Source organism: Heterodontus francisci, chromosome 33, assembly GCF_036365525.1.
Source record: "Heterodontus francisci isolate sHetFra1 chromosome 33, sHetFra1.hap1, whole genome shotgun sequence".
Taxonomy (NCBI): domain Eukaryota; kingdom Metazoa; phylum Chordata; class Chondrichthyes; order Heterodontiformes; family Heterodontidae; genus Heterodontus; species Heterodontus francisci.
In genome coordinates, this window is record NC_090403.1 from 13,890,368 (window position 1) to 13,907,145 (window position 16,778).

The 16,778-nt window shown below is 42.3% G+C and overlaps 1 protein-coding gene across 3 annotated transcripts in view; it reads left to right on the forward strand.

Moving 5' to 3' along the window:
• The window catches only part of ddx42 (DEAD (Asp-Glu-Ala-Asp) box helicase 42), a 96,914-nt gene that overhangs the window by 4,333 nt on the left and 75,803 nt on the right, over positions 1 to 16,778 (forward strand). For all 3 annotated transcript variants that reach the window (XR_010969050.1, XM_068013098.1, XM_068013099.1), the window contains exon 2: positions 7,456 to 7,683. Coding sequence is in view for 2 of the 3 variants with exons in the window: in XM_068013098.1 (XP_067869199.1) it covers positions 7,463 to 7,683 (221 nt within the window). In the remaining variant the exon portion in view is untranslated. The remainder of the gene's footprint in view (positions 1 to 7,455; positions 7,684 to 16,778) is intronic.

Consider the following 16,778-nt stretch of genomic DNA (forward strand, 5'->3'; position numbering starts at 1 on the left):
AAGCTAACATGCAGGTGCAGCAAGCAATTAAGGCTAACGGTATGTTAGCCTTTATCACAAGATTATTTGAGTAGAGGAGTAGTGAAGTCTTGCTTCAATTGGTTAAACCGCACCTGGAGTACTGTGTGCAGTTTGGTCCCCTTACCTTAGGAAGGATATTATTGTCATCGAGGGAGTGCAACAAAGGTTCACCAGACTTGTTCCTGTGATGGCGGGACTGTCCTATAAAGAGAGATTGGGGAAACTGGGCCTGTATTCTCTAGAATTTCGCAGAATAGAGCTGATCTCATTAAACCTATCAAATACTTAAAGAAGTAAACAGGGTAGATGCAAGTAAGATGTTACCCCTGATTGTGGAGTCTAGAACCAGTGGACACAATTTCAAAATAAGGGGGAAGCTGCTTATGACCGAGATGAGAAATTTCTTTACTCAGGGTTGTGAATCTTTGGAATTCTCTACCCCAGAGGGCTGTGGAAGCTCAGTCATTGAGTATGTTTAAAATAGGGATTGACAAATTTCTGAATACCAATGACCTAAAGAGATATGGGGATACTGGGGAAAAAGACATTGAAGTGGATGATCGTCCATGATCGTATTGAGTGGCAGAGCAGGCTCGATCGGCTGAATGGCCTACTTCTGCTCCAATGTTCCTACTCCCCAACCAGCGGAAATAGTGTCTGTATAACTACTCTTATCAATTCCCTTCATATCTTGAAAACGTCAATCCAATCACCCCTTAACCTTCAACGTTCCAGGGAATACAACCCTTGTTTGTGTAATCACCCCTCATAATTTAACCCTTGAATTCCAGATATCATTCTGATAAATTTATGCTGCATTTCCTCATAGGCCAGTATATCCTTCCTAAGGTGTGGTGCCCAGAACTGAACGCAGTACTCCAGGTGTGGTCTAACCAGGGCTTTGTATAGCTGAAGCATAACTTTTATCCCCTTGTATTCTAGTCATCTAGATATAAAGGCCAGCATTCCAAAAGCCTTTTTGATTATTTTCTGCACCTGTCCATAACATTTTAATCTGTGGATGTGGACCCCCAAGTCTCTTCAGACCCAAGGGGGAAAAAAAAGACTTGGGTTACAATAGCATCTTTCATGGTCACAGAATGCCTCAAAGTGCTTTACAGCCAATGAAGTTCTTTTGAATTGTAGTCACTGTTCACAGTAGCAAATTTGCACCCAGCAAGCTCCCACGAACAACAATGTGATAATGACTTGATAATCTGTGTTTGTGATATTGATTGATGAATAAATATCAGCCAGGACACCGGGGATAACTGCCTTGCTCTTCTTCGAAATAGTGCCTTCAAAATCTTTTAGGCTGACCTGAGAGGGCAGACGGTGCCTCAGTTTGATGCCTCATCTGAAGCATGGCACCTCTGACAGTGCAGTACTTCCTCAATGCTGCACTGGAGTGCCAGCTTTGATTCTTGTGCTCAAGCTCTGGAGTGGGACTTGAACTCACAGGTTCTGGCTCCGATGGGAGTGCTACCAAATGACATGTGGCTGACTCTGCTGTTTCTAGTTTTTCACCATTTATAAAGTACCCTGTTCTACCCTTTTTAGTTTTAAAGTGAATGACCTCACATTTGCCTGCATTGAAATCCATTTGCTACAGTTGTGTCCATTCACTTAATCTATCAATATCTCACTATAATTTTATGCTTCCATCTACACAGCTTACAAGCCACCCATCTTGCTGTCATCGGCAAATTTAAATATGTGACTGTCTATTCCATAATCTAAGTCATTAATAAATACGATGAATAGTTGAGGCCCTAGCACAGATCCTTGTGGGACACCGCTAGTCACATTGCCAATTAGAGTAAAGCTGGAAATCTGAAATAAAAACCGCAAGTGTTGGAAATATTCAGCAGGTCAGGCAGCATCTGTGGAGAGAAGCAGAGTTAACATTTCAGGTGTTCTGATGAAAGATCACAGACTTGAAATGTTAACTCTGCTTCTCTCTCCACAGATGCTGCCTGACCTGCTGAGTATTTCTAACACTTGCTGTTTTTGCTGCCAATTAGAGTATCTGCCGATTATCCCTACTTACCTGCCGCTTAGCCAATTTCTTAACCAGATCAATAAGTTGCCTCCAATTTCATTTGCTTCAGCTTTAGGTAGCAGTCTCTTCAGAGGGACTTTATCAAATACCTTCTGGAAGTCTATATTCATTATATCCATAGACATCCCCCTGTTGGTTACTTTCATCGCTTCAAAAATGTGGTTTGTCAGGCATGATCTATCCTTTACAAATTGTTAAAACCGAGGTAAGAGGAGTGCACTGTTCTACTTCCACTTCTCCACGGGTCACAGCATATATTTAAATTTTTCCCACTTATTGATAAAGTCAATCTGGATTTTTCCCCAAATAAAACACGCCAACCAGGTTTCTTAATAAACAACAAAATTATCAGTTTATTATAAAACAAGTCTTAACCAGTACTGAAGTAAAACATAAACACACTTGCAATATTAACGTTCCTTTTTACTTTAGCCCCTCACATACTCATACACCAGTTAACTGGAAAGTAAAGTGATTTGCGTTTTAGAGCTCTATTGCAAACAAAAACAGACATAAAAAAACACTTGGGTTAAATATTTGCTAATTCTTGAAGAAAGAGAAGATATGGACAGATGTCCTTTGTTTTGGTTTGATGTCCAAAATGCGTATAGATTGCTGTCACTGGGATCTTTCGAGAACAGTTCTTTTTCGTTGAAGATCACTCGGGTAGGCTTCCAGGGAATGCAGCAACAGAGGTTTCGGCCAGAGGCCTTACAGGAGAAATGCGGCAACAGTTTAGTCTGCTTCTTACACTTGCTTCTCGAGAAATGGAAAACTGGCAGGTTTTTTTTCCAAACTGCTGGAACAGACTGAGTTGGGGTGATTTGTTGTTCTTGGCAAGGTGACTCTTTAACTCCTTTTCAAACCACTGTTCGTCCCCAACTGCATTTTGTAACAATTCAAAGTGAAATCAAAACATTCTGGAAGTCAAGCCTCCTGACCTCCATAAATCTTGATTTGTCTCTTCTCTGTAAACATCTTCCCCAAGTCAAAAGCAATGCCTGCTGGGTAATTATCTTGTCATGCAGGCCAACACTTGCCAAGAATGAGGCACGTTAATTTCGCCACATAGACATAAAATTTCAAATTGTTGCTGGGAAGAAGGGAAGGCCTGTTTCAAGGGGTTGCCAGGCCCCTGGCTGGAAAGACATTTTTGCATATTAACAGACAGTATTGGAATAAAGGAGCTATCCCCTGCACCAATACAATACACAGAACAGACCTGGTCAAGCCAGTTTGTCACGTGACTACCCTGCTGGCCAACTTCAGGAGTTTTAAATTGTTGGGACAGTTTGAACTGGGAGAAAGCTCTTTGCTCCTGGATTGAAAAGACCTCCTCTTCTGTCTGCCTACTCCCATCTCTTTCTCACGGAACTCCAAAACCCACCGAAGACACATGAACCCCAAGAGAGAAAAGTCTCCTACAGTGAACAAGGTTTAAGAATGAAAAGCAAGATCCACCAATCAAGAACTCTACACTGAGCTCGAAGACCCGTAACAAAAACTCTTCAGATATTGTCTCAAACTTTTCCACTTACTTTTCCTCTCTTTTCTGTCTCTATTTGCATATGTGTATCGCGTATGCATGCTAACGTGGGCGCATTGTGTATCTGTAGGCGTCAACCGAATTAAAGTTCAATAAAATTTCGCCTTTAAACCTCAGAAAACCTGTTTGTGCTGGTTTCTTTGCCTTATAATTGGAAAGTGGTAAGCAAGAATTTACCAAGGGGGAGCTAAAAACAGTGTGTTACACTAAGATCAGGTGAAGGCTGAAAGGGAACCCTAGACCTCTTTCTCACCTGGTCATAACAATCTGCAGACAGGTGTCTTCCAGTAACTTTTTAGCACTCCTTGATCCTTTCTGTAATTGTTTGTTTTCAAAGTCAGATCTCTCCGTGACCTTGGTTAAAAAAAAAAATCCATGGATTCCTTTTCAGTTTTCTCAAAGAACACAATGTCCATAATTCTAAAATACTAGTCCTCAAAAAAATTTAACAAAAAAAGCACTGTCATAACATTCCTTTCAAACATAATATTGAACGTAATCATATTATGATTGCTGTTAGGTTAATGTTCACACACTATTAGGCAGTAACCTAAATTAGTTCATTACTCATTAAATTGAATATGGCTTGCCCCCTTGTTGGTTCTAGGACTTATTGTTGCAGAAAACTTTGCTGAACACACTCATTCGTGACTTTTCTGACATGATCAAATCTGCTTTTCCCAATCTGTATGGAAATTTTAAATCTCCTATTAAAACCACACTGCCTTTGCTACATGTTTGCCTAACCTCTACATTAATACCTTCTGCCACTTCACAGCTGCTACCAGCGAACCTATACAACTCCCCCTACAATCTTAAATCCTTGTCTATTTCTTAATTCTACCCATAAAGTCTCCGAATCATGCTTTCATCTTGTTATATCCTCTATCATTGAAATAACTTCATCTTTAACCATGTAGACCACTCGTCACACTTTACCAATTTCTCTATCCTTCCTGTAAACCTTATAACCTGGTCTATTCAGTTGCCAGTCCTGACCATCTTGCAGCCATGTCTCAGTAAAGGCTACCATGTCATACCCTGTAAGCTAATTTCACATCTGCAATTCAGCTTGTCATTGTTCCTTATACTTGTTATGAATGCTGGACTTTGCAGTATGGTTATGTTTTTAAAAACTGTGATCTTTAATGCATTGTAAAGTGGACATTTGGAAGAGACATGTGACCTCACCAATTCTGCCCAGGTTTTTTGGTTACCATTTGAAAACAAGGAACCTAGATCAAAGAACCTTTGGAAGCAGAGTGCAAGGACATAATACCTAAAGGGTAATGGGTTTCGCTGTCTCAGACTCTCAGATTTTAAACGGGGACCCAGGGCTCTGAGGTGCAAATTTGAGTTGCGATTTTTAACACCTGGAAACAAAGGAAGGCCCAGGTGGTTTTGCTATGGTCAGATTTATGGAATTTGAAATTTGTAAAAGGCAAATGACTATTGACTTTAGATCTTGGTAAATTTGACAGGCTTTCCTAGGTCTGGTGACGGAAAGGCAGAAACAAGGGCCAGCAGTCAGCTGCTGCACAGCCTGGACAGAGAGAGAGAGGGGGAACAGTGGCTGTTTCTGAGAAAACTGCTCTCATCAACAGTACAGCAAAACGCTGTTATGATTTGAGCTCTGTTCGAAGACTCTAGATTTGCAGAGGAGAAAAGACAACAGGGTCACCAGAGATTGCCTTATTAATAGAAATTCAGTCAACTGCTCAGAAGAAGTGAGTGAAGAGGATGTCTTAATTTTAAGAAGAACTGGGAGATCCAACCCATTTCAACTGGGAGGAGTTTAGGACTTTTAACCGATTCGATGAGAACACTAATGTATAAATGTGGTGTGGAGTTTTAAAGTTTGTTGACAAGTTTCTGGGAAATATCTTTCTCTGTATTTTAGTGTATTAGCTACCTAGTAAGTACTGTTTAGTTAATGTTGATTTTTAGTTTAGCTATTATAATAAGTCTTAAAACATTAAATTGTAATTTTTTTAATCGGTCTGGGGAGTTCATATCTCTTTTAAAATTAATGGTCTCAACTAAGGTCGTAACATATTCCATTCTTTTTTATAAAGAACACTTATTTGGATCTCACATTCCAACCTGTCCTTCTGCTCTGTTTTTCTCGCACATTTCTTATTTTTCTTTTCCATTTACTTTCCTTGCATCTTTTAGTTTTTCTTTTACCTGTAGTGCCCAAATCACAATGTTTCCTTTTGTTTGTTTTAAATTATTACTTCTACTTCCCTTTTCCACCTGAGCCTTCTTCCCCCCCCCCCCCCCCCACAGCACCCCTCCCCCATTTACTAGTTTAAAGTCTTACTTCAGTTCAGGTGAAACCCATTACAACCGTACACATTCCTTCCTGTCCCTGTGCTGGTGTCCTATGAAATGGAAGCTGGCTTTCCCATACCGCTTCTTCAGCCTTGTGTTTACCTCCTAATCTATTAACCTATGTCAATTTGCACATGGCTCAGGTAATAGAGATTATAACCCTTGAGGTCCTGCTTTTTTATTGTAGTTCCCAGCTCTTGGTACACTCTGAACTAGTAGTCATGCTGGGCAAGGTGAAATTTGTTAGGCACCTGGTGAATATTTTGATCATGCTTCCTCATTCACCCATTACCAGATGGATCAGCCCAATATTTGTTAGGCTTAATCTACTGGAGAATAAGAGCCCCTATATCATACAAACTCTTGCTGCTACAAAAGCAAAATACTGTGAATGCTGTGGATACTGAAAATGTGAAATAAAAACAAAATGATTGAAATGCTCAGGTCAGGCAGCATCTGCAGAAAAAGTAACAGTTCACTTTTCAGGTCGATGACTTTCCACTGCTAACTGCAAGGAGTTCCATTCCTTACCCTCCATCGCGGAAGAGTGTCAGTCCCCACATCAAATATGTAACTGCAGCATGTTTGAGACATATCTCATTCTGTTATTGCCCTTTCCGTGGACCTGTGGAAATACCAAACAGTTTGGAGCCCATTTTTAGTCCCTTATCTGGGTGCACACCCCACTGTTCCCTCTAATTTTTTGTTGTTGTGCCCAGCCTATTCATTTGCGTGTGGGCCCTTTAAATTTCTTTGCCCGACTGCACACGTGCAGTAACTTAAAGGGGCTGACTTGTGCTCATCCTGTACGGGAACTTCAGGGTTGCTGTGCAGCTGAGAGGAAACATTGGTGCAGCCCCTCACGCAAACCACCATCTAGGAGGAGAAATCAGATAATAGCCACTAACCAATAAGCAGACAAGAACGGCAATCCCAACCAGCAGGGCCTCTAAGTAGGCAGGGCCCTCTTATTTCTTAACCTAACAGCCGTGAGAGTCAAAACAAATCCATGTTGCTGCTAGCGAAGAAACCTTCGTGTATTAATGTACTGCTCCCACAAGCACTATTAATATTCTACGTGGCTTCATAAAATATATTGTGCATATAACATTTTCGCTGTGATGTTTATTTTGCTGTCAGCTGTCCTGTTCAAGGCAGTCTTCCTTCAGAACTGTGATACTTGTCAGATATCTGGTGAACTGTTAACATGACCACATTGAATAGTTTTGCTCGTCATGGATTTGCATTCTGCTGGGCAGCCTTGCATATCATCTCTGATTCTGTTGGTGTGGTGTGTATATTTATTTTCTTTGGGGTGACATTCTCTTTTCGGTTTTCCTCTTTAATCCAAAAGGTAGCATAGTTGTGTGTGGCAGGCTGAATGGACGAGAGGATCTATTCCTGTCCGTCATTGCTCATATGTTCGTAAGATGCAATCTTGGGTGAAGGTGTTTTAGGGAGCTCGTGTAACACTTGTTATATGTTTATGCAGCTAAACAATGAATTGGAATAAAGGAGGCAGTGGAGCAAAGAGGGGATTTGGTTTTGGCGGTTTTGCCATTACGCCGGGGAAGAAGGAGGAACCAAAACTGCCGAAGGCAACGCACTCTGTGTTCGGTCCACTGGGCCCACCGGGAGGTTACGGGAAAACGCAGCCCGCTCAGACACCCTGCTTCTATAAAGTGGGCTCTAAGCGGCCAAACTTCGATGAAGAAAATGCGTGAGTATTGTATAATGAGCTGTTGCAGATTATGATCACTAACCAGAGGGGAAAATGTAAAGAAAATAACCTCACCACAGGAGGAGGCTATTCAGGCCCTTGAGCCTGTTCCATTCAATTAGATCATGGCTGATCTATATCTTAACTCCATTTACCCACCTTGATTCTGTGCCCCTTTAATAGCCACGCCTTACAAAAATTTTGCGAATCTTCATTTTGAAATTTCCAATTATGTCCCAGCCTCATTGACTTTGGTTCTGTTTCTTTCTCCTGCTGTGGATTGAAACTCAGAAGTTGATTTTGTGCTGTTCGGAGCCAAAACAATCTGACAAGTTGGAATTGAGTGGGTCTCAACAGCTGACATTTCTGACTTGTAACTTGGTTACATTTACAGTTTTAAATTGCAAATAATTGGGAATTTTTTCAACTTACCAGTTTGAATTGTCAGTTTCTATATTATCTGTCTTGTGGAATGTGATTCTCTGATTTCACTAATCACTGCAAGCCTTATGATTGATAATACCTGTCCTCGAGAACTAATGGAAAAGCAAGCTGGAACCATGCATTCATAGACTCAAACTTTTTTACAAACTAAAAGCTTACTATATGTAATGTTTATTTCTGATACATTGGGAATTGTATGTCTGGTGCACTTTGCTGATATGAAACAGGAGGATCCTGTAAACAATAGAGAACAAACCAACCAATTCCAGAGAGAATTGGATAGATTGAGGCTGAAAGTTGGCAAAAGCTTTTTTTGTGAGCAACAACGCTAAAAAAATAAACCCAATATTGTATAGAGCACTGCTTCAGTCCCACTGTATCCATGGTAATAGTCTGTGGGCCACATGCAGCTTTTCAGCCCTGAAAAACCAGCCCACAAAGGCCAGGCTTTTGTTTGCATAGAGATTTCATACTCACTGACGTGCTCTATTTTGCAACTTGGAGGGCTGAAGTGAGTTGTTCTTCTTTCTGTTTCCTGTTTGGATAAATCCTAAACCATGGCACCAAGATTGGCAGCTTAAGGTATTGTACAGAAACAGGGCGTTAACTATTATATGTGGCCTGTACGACTCGACGCATGCACCTAGGTATACCTAGAATACAGAGCACTTGGGCACTTCTGGTGTACAGTCAGGGAGAGAGAATAGAAGCCTTAAGAACATAAGAAATAGGACCCTTCGAGCCTCCTCTGCTATTCAGTAAGTTCATGGCTAATTTTCTACCTTAACTCCATCTTCGCACAAGGGGGCGACAGTGAACTTGTATGGAGCACTGGTTCGGTCCGACCTGGAGTACTGTGTGCAGTTAGTCATTTTACTGCAATGGGTAATCCTGGTTTTGGAGAAGGCGCAGAGGAGAGAAACTGAACTAATACGGTAGATTAAGCATTGAAGTCAGAAAACTGATGAGGTTTACATTGGAGTTTAAGATCCTGGAGGTAATGAAAAATAGAGACCCAGTTGTGAGGCTGCTGCTTTAATTAGGGGGCATGGTCTCAAGCTCAGAAGAAGGCAGGGCAACAAAAAGTTTAGATTTAACTGTTTCACACAAACAGTAGTGAGCACGTGAAACTGACAACAGAATTGTGTCAGCAAGTTCAAGTGGGTGCTGGGTAGTGTTTTGGACAATTCAAGTAATTGAAAGATTTAAGAGATGGAGTATTTTATGGAATTATTTATAGGATATGAGAGATGAGGTATTTTATGGGATATGGTAAGTGTGGTCTTACCAAGGTTTTAGACCAGGTTCTAGTGTAACTTCCCTGCTTTTCTATACATTGTTCTAGAAAGTGCTTTTTCATTTTTATAGCCTTGTTAAGTTGCATTGCTATGTTTAATGATTTGTGAGTGTGCACCCTAGATCTCTTTGCTTGTCTACCCCATTTAGACTTTTATTTTCCAAGGAATATGTGACCCCTTATTCTTCCTGTGAAAATGTGCCACCATGTACATAACTTTAAATTTATTTGCCATTTACATGATCATTCTGCAAGTTTAGTGGCATCTTCTGCATTTGGTCTGTCATATTCCACATTAACTATACTCCTCAATTTGGTGCCATCGACAGATTTTGAATTTGTACTTCCAGTTCTTGAGTGCAATTCATTTATGTAAATGGTGAACAACGATGGTCCCAGCAGCAATTGCTGTGGAACACACTTCTCACTTTCCACTAGTCTGAGTAACTCCCTTTGACTCTTACTCTCTCTTGTACTTTGTAGCCAGCTTGCTATCCATTCTGCTACTTGTCCCCTGACTCCAAACACTCTGACCTTGGACATGAGTCTTCCTTATCAAAGGCCTTTTAAAAAATGTAAATATATTAGATCTGTTACTATACCCTTGTCTACTCTTTCTGTTACTGCTTCAAAGAATTCAATGAGGTTGGTCAAACATGACCTTCCCTTTTGAAGTCCATGCTGACTGTTATCTTTTTGCTTTCTGGGTGTCAGAGTCATAGAGTTATACAGCACACAAACAGTCCCTTTGGCCCATCGTGTCTGTGCTGGCCATCAAGCACCTATCTATTCTAATCCCATTTTCCAGCACTTGGCCTGTAATCTTGTATGCTATGACATTTCAAGTGCTCATCTAAATACTTCTTAAATGTTGTGAAGGTTCCTGCCTCTACCACCCCTTCAGGCAGTGTGTTCCAGATTCCAACCACCCTCTGGGTGAAAACATTTTTCCTCAAATCCCCTCTAAACCTCCTGCCCCTTACCTTAAATCTATGCCCCTGGTTATTAACACCTCTGCTAAGGGAAAAAGTTTCTTCCTTTCTATCTTATCAATGTCCCTCATAATTTTGTATACCTCAATCAAGTCCCCCCTCAGCCTTCTCTGCTTTATGGAAAACAACCCGAGCCTATCCAGTCTCTCTTCATAGCTGAAATGCTCCAGCCTAGGCAACATCCTGGTGAATCTCCTCTGCACCCTCTCCATTGCTATCACATCTATAGTGTGGTGACCAGAACTGTACACAGTACTCCAGCTGTGGCCTAACTACCGTTTTATACAGCTCCATCATAACCTCCCTGCTCTTATATTCTGTGCCTCAGCTAATAAAGGCAAGTATCCCATATGCCTTCCTAACCACCTTATCTACCTGTGCTGCTGCCTTCAGTGATCTGTGGACATGTACGCCAAGGTCCCTCTGTACTTCCTAGGGTCTTACCATCCATTGTATATTCCCTTGCCTTGTTAGTCCTCCCAAAATGCATCACCTCACATTTCTCAGGATTAAATTCCATTTTCGACAGTTCCGCCCATTTTACCAGCCCATCTATATCGTCCTGAAATCTAAGGCTTTCCTCCTCACTATTTACGATACCACCAATTTTCGTGTCATCTGCGAACTTATTGATCATACCTCCTATCTTCGCGTCTAAATCATTAATGTACACTACAAACAGCAAGGGTTCTAGCGCCGATCCTTGGGCTGCACAGTGGCGCAGTGGTTAGCACTGCAGCCTCACAGCTCCAGCGACCCGGGTTCAATTCTGGGTACTGCCTGTGTGGAGTTTGCAAGTTCTCCCTGTGTCTGCGTGGGTTTTCTCCGGGTGCTCCGGTTTCCTCCCACAAGCCAAAAGACTTGCAGGTTGGTAGGTAAATTGGCCATTATAAATTGCCCCTAGTATAGGTAGGTGGTAGGGAAATAGAGGGACAGGTGGGGATGTGGTAGGAATATGGGATTAGTGTAGGATTAGTATAAATGGGTGGTTGATGGTCGGCACAGACTCGGTGGGCCGAAGGGCCTGTTTCAGTGCTGTATCTCTAAACATAAACATAATCTACACCTTGAGGGCTGTTGTGGTGGGTGATTTTAACTTCCCCTATATTGACTGGGACTCACTTAGTGCTGGGGGCTTGGATGGGACAGAATTTGTAAGGAGCATCCAGGAGAGCTTCTTGAAACAATATGTAGATAGTCCAACTAGGGAAGGGGCCGTACTGGACCTGGTATTGGGGAATGAGCCCAACCAGGTTTCAGTAGGGGAGCATTTTGGGAACAGTGACCATAATTCCGTAAGTTTTAAGGTACTTGTGGATAAGGATAAGAGTAGTCCTCGGGTGAAGGTGCTAAATTGGGGGAAGGCTGATTATAACAATATTCGGCAGGAACTGAAGAGTTTAGATTGGGGGCGGCTGTTTGAGGGTAAATCAACATCTGACGTGGGAGTCTTTCAAACGTGAGGAAGAAGGATAAGTTTGGCAAGTTTCGGGAACCTTAGATAACGAGGGATATTGTGAGCCTAGTCAAAAAGAAAAAGGAAGCCCTTGAGGAATATAAAGAAAGTAGGAAGGAACTTAAGCAAGGAGTTAGGAGGGCTAAAAGGGGTCATGAAAAGTCATAGGCAAATAGGATTAAGGAGAATCCCAAGGCTTTTTATACATACATAAAGAGCAAGAGGGTAGCCAGGGAAAGGGTTGGACCACTCAAGAACAGAGATGGGAATCTATGCGTGGAGCCAGAGGAAATGGGCGAGGTACTAAATGAGTACTTTGCATTAGTATTCACCAAAGAGAAGGATTAGGTGGATGATGAGTCTAGAGAAGGGAGTGTAGATAGTCTGGGTCATGTCAACATCAAAAAGGAGGAGGTGTTGGACATCTTGAAAAACATTAAGGTAGATAAGTCCCCAGGGCCTGATGAGATCTACCCCAGAATACTGAGGGAGGCAATGGAGGAAATTGCTGGGGCCTTGACAGAAATCTTTGTATCCTGATTGGCTACAGGTGAGGTCCCAGAGGACTGGAGAATAGCCAATGTTGTTCCTTTGTTTAAGGAGGGTAGCAAGGATAATCCAGGAAATTACAGGCAGTGAGCCTTACGTCAGTGGTAGGGAAATTATTGGAGAGGATTCTTCGGGACAGGATTTTCTCCCATTTGGAAACAAATGGACTTATTAGCGAGAGGCAGCATGGTTTTGTGAAGAGGAGGTCGTGTCTCACTAACTTGATCGAGTTTTTTGAGGAAGTGACGAAGATGATTGATGAAGGAAGGGCAGTGGATGTTGTTTATATGGACTTCAGTAAAGCCTTTGACAAGGTCCCTCATGGCAGACTGGTACAAAAGGTGAAGTCACACGGGATCAGAGGTGAGCTGGCAAGATGGATACAGAACTGGCTTGGTCATAGAAGTCAGAGGGTAGCAGTGGAAGGGTGCTTTTCTGAATGGAGGGCTGTGACTCGTGGTGTTCCGCAGGGATCAGTGCTGGGACCTTTGCTGTTTGTAGTATATATAAATGATTTGGAGGAAAATGTAGCTGGTCTGATTAGTAAGTTTGCGGACAACACAAAGGTTGGTGGAGTTGCATATAGATCGGTTGGAGACTTGAGCGGAGAAATGGCAGATGGAGTTTAATCCGGACAAATGTGAAGTAATGCATTTTGGAAGGTCTAATACAGGTGGGAAGTATACAGTAAATGGCAGAACCCTTAGGAGTATTGACAGGCAGAGAGATCTGGGTGTACAGGTCCACAGATCACTGGAAGTGGCAACACAGGTGGATAAGGTAGTCAAGAAGGCATACGGCATGCTTGCCTTTGTCGGTCGAGGCATAGAGTATAAAAATTGGCAAGTCATGCTGCAGCTGTACAGAACCTTAGTTAGGCCACACTTGGAATATTGCGTACATTTCTGGTCGCCACACTACCAGAAGGATGTGGAGGCTTTGGAGAGTGTACAGAAGAGGTTTACCAGGATGTTGCTTGGTCTGGAGGGTATTAGCTATGAGGAGAGGTTGGATAAATTCAGATTGTTTTCACTGGAACGACAGAGGTGGAGGGGCGACATGATAGAGGTTTACAAAGTTATGAGTGGCATGGATAGAGTAGATAGTCAGAAGCTTTTTCCCAGGGTGGAAGAGTCAGTTACTAGGGGACATAAGGTGCGAGGGGCAAAGTTTAGAGGGAATGTGCGAGGCAAGTTTTTTACACAGAGGGTGGTGAGTACCTGGAACTTGCTGCCGGGGGAGGTGGTGGAAGCAGGTACGATTGCAACGTTTAAGACGTATCTTGACAAATACACGAATAGGATGGGAATAGAGGGATACGGACCCCGGTAATGCAGAAGGTTTTAGTTTAGGCAGGCATTAAGATCGGCGCAGGCTTGGAGGGCCGCATGGCCTGTTCCTGTGCTGCACTGTTCTTTGTACACCACTGTTCACAGGCTTCCACTCGCAAAAACAACCCTCGACCATCACCCTTTGCCTCCTGCCATTATGCCAATTTTGGATCCAATTTGCCAAATTGCCCTGGATCCTATGGGCTCTTAACTTTATTTTTTTTTTATTTAGAGATACAGCACTGAAACAGGCCCTTCGGCCCACCGAGTCTGTGCTGACCAACAACCACCCATTTATACTAACCCTACAGTAATCCCATATTCCCTACCACCTACCTACACTAGGGGCAATTTACAACAGCCAATTTACCTATCACATGCAAGTCTTTGGCAGTGGGAGGAAACCGGAGCACCCGGCGAAAACCCACGCGGTCACAGGGAGAACTTGCAAACTCCGCACAGGCAGTACCCAGAATCGAACCCGTCTTAACCAATCTCTCATGCGGGACCTTACCAGAAGCCTTACTGAAGTCTATGTAGCCTACATCAACTGCTATACCCTCATCTACACATCTAGTCACCTCCGCAAAAAATTCAGTCAAGTTTGTTAGACATGATCGCCCCCTGACAAAGCCATGCTGACTATTCCTGATTAATCGCTGCTTCTCCAAGTGGAGATTAATCCTGTCCCTCAGAATTTTTTCCAATAGTTTTCCAACCACTGATGTTAGAGTCACTGGCCTGTAATTACCTGGTTTATCCCTGCTACCCTTCTTGAATAATGGTACCACATTCGCTGTCCGCCAGTCCTCTGGTACCTCTCCTGCGGCCAGAGAGGATTTGAAAATTTGTGTCAGATCCCCTGCTATCTCCTCCCTTGCCTCACATACAGCCTGGCATATATCTCATCTAGGCCTGGGGATTATCCACTTTTAAGCCCGATTAAGTTCTATTACATAGTTGAGTTACGATTCCATTATTTATTCTGCCACCAACTTTAAAGCTGTAGTTTTCTGGACTTATTCTGTCATTAGCTGTCCTCCAGTTCTCTGGCACTATATCATTTTCTAACTAATTTTTAGAAATGTATAAAGTGCCGCAAATATCCTTTTCCCAGCATTTAGTATTCTTATAGTCGTTGGGATTGTTTGAAGGTTATGAGGAATTGGGTATTATACGGGATTGTTTGAAATACGTGCCTAACTAGATGGACTACCGTGATCTTCAGGATGCTGTACATTCCCGTTGTTTAATGTTCGTCACTCCTGTGTGAACACTTAATTTGGTAGACAGTGGTGTTCCCCAAGGGTCAGTACTAGGACCACTTTTTTGTGTGTGTGTGTATAAAGATATGACCGAGGCGGGTGTAATGCACTGTCAATTCAGTCCCATTACTCCACAGGTCAGAGAAGACTATTAAAGTTTTCTACCAAACGGAAATTCGCCAAATTAAACACTTTATTAACCCCCAAAATAAAACACCAAACCAGGTATGTTAAAACAACAACAAATTAACTATTAATAAACTAAATCTTAAACACTGTGAAATAAATCTATGTCTGAAAAGACTTTATAACTTCTTATTCTTCCTAACCCTCACACATAAGCACATACATTCAAAAATCAACCGTTAACCGGTTCTAAAATGATGTTTCAAAAATTAGAGCTGTTTCTTAGGAATAATAAAACATCTGGGTTGTAAGTTTCGGTGGATTACTTTCCTGGATCAGTGAGGTGTCCCAGAGTTGAACAGTCAGGTGCCACTCGAAGTCTCCAGGCGAGTTGATGATCAGTCTATTGTGGACAGGCGTTCAAGGCACTTTAGCTGCAGTAGGCGTCACACAGATCTTTCAACAATGAGTATAACAACAGGTTTGTTTAGACTGCTAATGCAAAATCTATCAGTAGAAACTTTACTGAGTTTCTGGAACTTCCAGAAACACAAAAGACAACAGAAAGTCACTCCTGAGGCAGGGACTTCTTGGAGACGGGAATAAAAAGGAATTTGCTACCTCTGACAATGCAGAGATTCCTTTACAGGGGTGGTCGTCTTTAGGCGAAACAAGGCCTGTAGGCCAGTGTAGATTTTCGGCTGAGAGAGAGACAGATCCTTCCTTCAAGGAGAGTACCCTTCGCTGGTCTGCCAGATCAAACTGGTTCCAGCCAGTCTTTACACACAGTCAGACTGGTACAGTATGGCATGTAACCTCTGTCTGTTGCTGTTGCTTAGGAACAGGCTTGTAGCTCGCACACACTATTCCCAGAGAATATAAAAACTGCTCTCAGTCTTAAAGGCACACAGACCCCCCCATAATTTTTAAACAGAGAAAAAAAGGCACTCTCATGACAATATATAACTTTGCAAGTTCTCCCTGTGTCTGCGTGGGTTTTCTCCGGGTGCTCCGGTTTCCTCCCACAAGCCAAAAGACTTGCAGGTTGGTAGGTAAATTGGCCATTATAAATTGCCCCTAGTATAGGTAGGTGGTAGGGATATATAGGGACAGGTGGGGATGTGGTAGGAATATGGGATTAGTGTAGGATTAGTATAAATGGGTAGTTGATGGTCGGCACAGACTCGGTGGGCTGAAGGGCCTGTTTCAGTGCTGTATCTCTAAACTAAACATAAACAACTTGAATATTGGAATACAGAGTAAATTTCAAAATTTGTCGATGATGCCAAACTTAGGAGGTATGGCAAACAGTGGGGATGATACCAATCAACTACAACAGGACATAGATAAGTTAGCCAAATGGGCAGACAAATGGCAGATCAAATTTAATACAAAGAAGTGTGAGTTGGTACTTTTTGGCAGAAGGGATAGGGAGAGGCCCATATGTACTTAATGGCACAGTTCTAAAGAGTGTGCAGGGACAGAGGGACCTTGAGGTTCATGTGCGTAGATCTTTGAAGGTAGTAGGACATATTGAGAGTAGTTAGCAAAGCATATAGGATCTTGGGCTTCATAAATAGGTATTGAGTACAAAAGCAGGGAAGTTATGCTGAATGTCTATAAAGCTCTGGTCAA